This window comes from Camellia sinensis, chromosome 11, assembly GCF_055761805.1.
Source record: "Camellia sinensis isolate YWXY chromosome 11, ASM5576180v1, whole genome shotgun sequence".
NCBI classification, from domain to species: Eukaryota; Viridiplantae; Streptophyta; class Magnoliopsida; order Ericales; family Theaceae; genus Camellia; species Camellia sinensis.
The window spans coordinates 178,121,534-178,127,029 of record NC_138971.1 but is presented as its reverse complement, the minus strand read 5'-3'; the positions used below and the strand labels follow the sequence as shown (position 1 = coordinate 178,127,029).

Below are 5,496 nucleotides of genomic sequence, written 5' to 3'. Positions count from 1 at the left end.
CCTCCTTACATTGCTTTTATACAGTTTCTAAAGATAAGCAAAACTCTTGTAGTGAAAAAAACTTCATCATGCCTAAGCTTTTACAAGGATAAAATTTCACTACGTATGGAAACTTTCATCACACTAAGTGTATATGAGAGTAACAGGTTTACTAAGTGTATGACACTTTCTTTACACTTTGCTTTGGAAGTATTAACAAAGAAACTTCACAACTCTTTTTCCTGAACAAAAACACTTAAGGAAAATATTCTTTGACATACTTGGTGTTGATAGGGCCAGTTCTAAACCCATCATCTACTCTTATCAACTTGTAGTACCCGTTGCTGCTTGCCTCAGCAACTTTGTAGGGGCCTTCCCGTTTGGGTGAGAATTTGGGAATTGGTTGCCCCTGAATGATTGTGTCCACTGTCTTCCATACCAAGTCCCCCTTATTGAACTTCCTGTGTTGAACAGATTGATTATAGGCATGAGCTATGGATTGATGATACTTTTCCATTGCCTGTGAGGCATGATCTTTTCTTTCTTCAGCTGCCTCTATGTCATTCTTCCTACTGTCTAGAACTAAGTGTGCCGACATAGCCATTCTTGCTGAGGGTACTACCAACTCAACTGGTAACACAGCTTCGGACCCACATACTAGGAAAAATGGGGTTGTCTGGGTTGGTTTCCTCTTTGACATTCTATACTATAGACTCGACTTTCTTCACGTGCCCCCCTTTCGGAGAGGCGCGAATTGGTCTCCTACAGTTCGGACTCTTGTCACGGTTCTGAATCTAATTTGACAAAATGCAATGTGAAACTGACAAACACCAAAGAGTCCAATCCGGAAAATCATTTTAGAAAATTTATTTTAGATCAAATAATGCCAAAACTGGACTACTTTGCCAGATTACAGAGTCGCCACCTAAATATTTTGTTTTTAGGAAATTTAGGAAACCCTGACTCGTGCCAAAGGCCATCTGTTCGTCATCACCAAAGTTGCCTCAGCTCAGGAACTTGGGTATGAGAGGGGAAGGTCCTGAAATAAGCACCCCCGCTCGCCCGATCAAATGATCGGCCTCTACTAAGCATGATATGTTGGTTTATGAACACATGTGTTCTTATTCTGATTGTTAGCTAACTTTACTATGTGACTCACATAAGCAAGTATAGACTAAATCGCGAGAATTGGAACAAAACAATTCATGTTTGTTTTTTAAAATCGTTTGAAGGTGCCACTCTCAAGTGGGCTAAAACGCGGATTTGCCACCCTCAGGTGGGCTTAAAACTCACATTTATCGAATTGTCCCAATTCAAGCAACCAAGCCTTCATCCACAGGCACTCATGCAGTTTAGCAAGTAAGCACATAGCCTCATGGCAAGTATGCTATCATGGCACCACTCACACTCATACAAGTATGCTAAAGCGTAAAACTTACAGTGTACTCTAAGCCAAAACAAAAGCTAGTTAGAAACAATGCATGATTCTAACTATGTTAGGATGCCTAATGAAACACATGTAATAATGCAACTAATAAGCTCGGCTATCTAAGATGGCATATGAATTCAACAACTTGATAACATACTTTGAAACACGTATTCAAATAAGTGTATTGAAATACAATGCAGTTTAAATAATGTGCCGAGCCCGGTGCATGCAATACAAATGAATGATGCAAACATGTAAGCATAAGGTATGCTAATTGAAATGTGTCCCTAAACTAACCATCGAAAGCGGTTAAGTAAAAGGGAGAAAGACGTGGGGTTGGAAGACATGCACAGACGCACTCACACTTATTACAACATTGCGCCCTCTCGAAGAAGGATCCGAATGAATAAGTGAAGCTAATCTAATTAAACTAATTAGACTAATTATTACACAACCAAATTGAATAACTAGGAAACTACTTACTAATTATTACAAAACAATAAAGAAATGGCTAAACTAAGCTACTTAATTATTACAACACTTAATCAATTGGCAAACTAATTAATTAAATTACAAAACCAATGTTAACTAACAAGTAAAGCATTAAATTACACTACTTCAGCTCTGCTTCAGAAAGTTGAGCATGCATGCATTCGGTTTCTCGCCCCGAAAAGCCCTCTGGTTTGCTCTTAAGAGGCTTTGTTTGCAGGGTCACTCCAAGAAATTTCTACTCCACCTTACCAATTCACTGCTTAGGAATGCACCAGTGGCCTGCCGGCCAAATAGAGGCACTGCCGGCCAAAGATGAAGCCTTGCCGGCCACTGATGAGGCACTGTCGGCCACTGGTGTGCTGAATCACCATTCTGCAACAGAGCTCAAACAGAGGAAAAATAGAGGGTCTCCCAAGGGTATATTTATACTGTGACATTCCTTATCATCTCAAAACATCAAAGGAATTGCACTATTGAATCCAAAACTATCAATCAAGCATTTTCAATGCATGATGGCCAAAGATCCAACTTGTACACATTCAATAAATGCACACAAACAAGACTCTAGAACCACTACCTTATCATGGATGATCAAAGGCACTGGAGACAAAGGGGATTGGCTCATTTTCATCACTTCAAGTATGAAATGGACCAATCTACCTTGTGTTCAATATAACATCCGATTGAACACAATGCAATACAAACAACATGCTTATCTTGGCCATGTTTTACTTGTCCAATTCTTGTTTACTCATTTTACATTACCAAGCCATTTTTTAATTGATTTGTCAAATGTGAAAGTCCTCTAATGAGATAGGGGTCAACCAAAAGAATGGTTTAAGACATGAGAGAGATCATGCCTTTGACTAGGAGGAACCCTCATAAGAGGGTTAAAGCCATTTGAGCACAAACTCTATCAAGCTTAAACACAACCTTAAGGCCAACCAACCCTCAAAACGAATGAAAAAAATGAAGAAATGAGGGAGGTTGTAGAATTTCAGTGTTGAAATGGCATGGTAAAGACACTAAATCATGCAAGCAAAGCATGCAAGCCATGTTCAAAATCCATAATCATCAAGACTAGTGAAGAGCACTACACTAGAGGCATGCAATATCAAGCACAAATGACCAAACCAGTTCTGGACAGAGCTTAAACAAGTCAAAACAGAGGCCAAAGTATGCTACGATGGAAGTCCAAAAGGCAAGAAAATCATGCTCATGTATTGGCTCATAAACAAAGCATAAGGCACAACTCTCAAAAGTAATGAAAGAGTGGAATATGCGAGAGTGTGACAGAGTTATATGCACTGAAATCACATGCTAAATGATGCCAAAACATGCAATCATCTCAAGCAAAGCATGTTAGAGGCCTTAACTCACAAAGCTAGTGAAGCCATTTAGACTACAACCATGCATAACAAGTCTCATATGACCAAGACCACTCAAAACAGAGTTAAAGCATTCTAAATCAGTGGAAAAAACATGCTGAGATCAAACTAACACAAGGTAGAATGATAGGCTAAATCATCAAGTATGCTAGGCTAGCAAGCATGATTGCACTACAAGTACAAAAAGAAAACAAGAAGTGCTCCAACCAACCAAAAACAAAGTTGAAGCATGTCAAAACAAAGCCAAAAACATGCTTGAACTAAGCTACAAAGGGTAGAAAAGCATGCTTAACTATTAGGCCATTTACACATACAAACAAGATACAAGGAGGGGAGGCCACCCCCTCCTATTTTAGACCTCAAAACAAACTTTTTGTCACTGAAATTCCTCTAAGTTTTAGTGGTTAAAAGGCCAAGCAAAGGGTATTTCAAAAGCTTTGAAAGATGGCTCAAAAGGCTTTACAAGCCAAAGAGCAAAACCTTAAAAATAGAGTTTTTTAGAGGTTAAAACCAGCTTCAAAGTAGCATACAAAGGTGGCCAAACAATGAAGTAAAACAAGGCTTTAAAGAGGTAAGTTCTTACCCTTGAAGCACATCAACAAAGCAGCAAGAATTCTGAGCTAAAACCACTCTAAGAAGCTCAAACAAGGCCTCCAAGAACCTCAGCTCCAAGGTGAAGGTGTTTGGCTAAGGGTGTTGTGCAAATGTGTAAAGAAAACTCACTTTCAAGCCTAAAACATATAGAGAGAGGATTCTAGAGAGAGAGTGAGAAATCTTTGTCTTCCAAAATGTTCAACCCTTTGCATGCAAAAAGATGACCTCTATATATAGAAGATACAAAGGCCCCTTGTAAAGATCCAACCATCCACGTGCAAGTAGATGGGCCATTATGTGCAAACAGCTGTCAAAATATCTACAAAAATATCTACTGATGCACTGGTGGCCGGCCGACTATCAGTGATGGCCGGCAGGGCCTTATTGATGCCCGGCAGGGCCTATCAATGGCCGACAGGCCAAAGCCCATGGCCAGTAGACCTCAATGATGGCCGGCAGGCCATCAAGAACATCACTCTGCAAAGACCAACACATAGTCCAAATATGTGACAGAATGGAAATAGGGTTTGGAAAAATCAAACCTGGAGCGTTCCGTTACAGAATTCGAGTGCTCGACGAGCAATCAAACTTGTTGCTGGATCCAAGTCTTGAGGACGGTCAAAAATGGGGTGTCTACATATACGCACAGAGTACTACAGGGAGTTGTTCAGACCATGTGCCCTCTGCTTCATCCATCATTTTACTTAGTATTCGGATGAGGGTTTTGTTGGTCGCTTTAGCTTATCCGTTCCTTTATGGGTAGTATGGACTAGACTAGTGGTGCTTGATCTGGTAGGCGTCTAACAATCTTCCCACATGGCGATTTACAAAGGGAGTTTCATTGTCAGAAAGTATTACTTTAGGTATTCCAAACCTACAGATTATGTTTTCTATGATGAAGTTGGCTACTCCTGCCTCGGCTTCCTTCCTTATCGGTATAGCCTCTACTTACTTGGTACTAATTTTAGTCACTGCAAGTATCCATCTGTGGCCTTTGGATTGTTGCGCTATAGGACCTACCAAGTCAAATGCCTATGTATGGAACAGGTAAGGAGGTTTAATGTTGTGCAGTTCAACTGCCAGTGTATGTATCAAGTTCCCAAACTTCTGGCACGATTGGCATCTCCTCACAATTTTTTTAGCATCTTATTTCATTGTCAGCCAGTAGTAGCCGAGGTAAATGAGATGTCCATATAATCACTGCTCTCATTAATGCTCTATCTTGTGGGCTTCCCTCAACACCTCATTTGCCTCATCTTTTGATAAACACGCCAAAGGTACCCCTTCGAAGCTTTTTCAGTATAGCTTGCCTTGGTCAAGAAAGAAGCAGAGGGCCTGCCTCTTAACTCTAATTGCATTGGCTTTGCTCTCAGGCACTGTGCCATTTCCAAGGTAGTCGATATATGGCTACCTCCATTCTTCACTACTTAAGAAATGGGCTTCATCTTCCTTAGAATGGGACTGACACTTTGCACATTGCCTCTGCAACTCAATACTTTCCTTCTCCATCTCTGGCCAGTAATACCCTTGCCTCTGTATCCGTCAGTATAGGCTGATATCTCCATCTCCACAGGACTTAGCATGGATCTACTTAAGTCTGTAAGTTGCTTATTG

At 40.4% G+C, this 5,496-nt stretch overlaps 1 protein-coding gene across 1 annotated transcript; it reads right to left on the bottom strand.

The window, feature by feature from the left end:
* Nucleotides 1-235: 235 nt before the first annotated feature.
* Nucleotides 236-679, bottom strand: LOC145802898 (uncharacterized). Its single transcript, XM_082895713.1, has one exon. It carries the CDS (start codon nt 677-679, stop codon nt 236-238), a length of 444 nt encoding a protein of 147 aa, XP_082751839.1.
* Between the last annotated feature and the right edge of the window lie 4,817 nt (nt 680-5,496).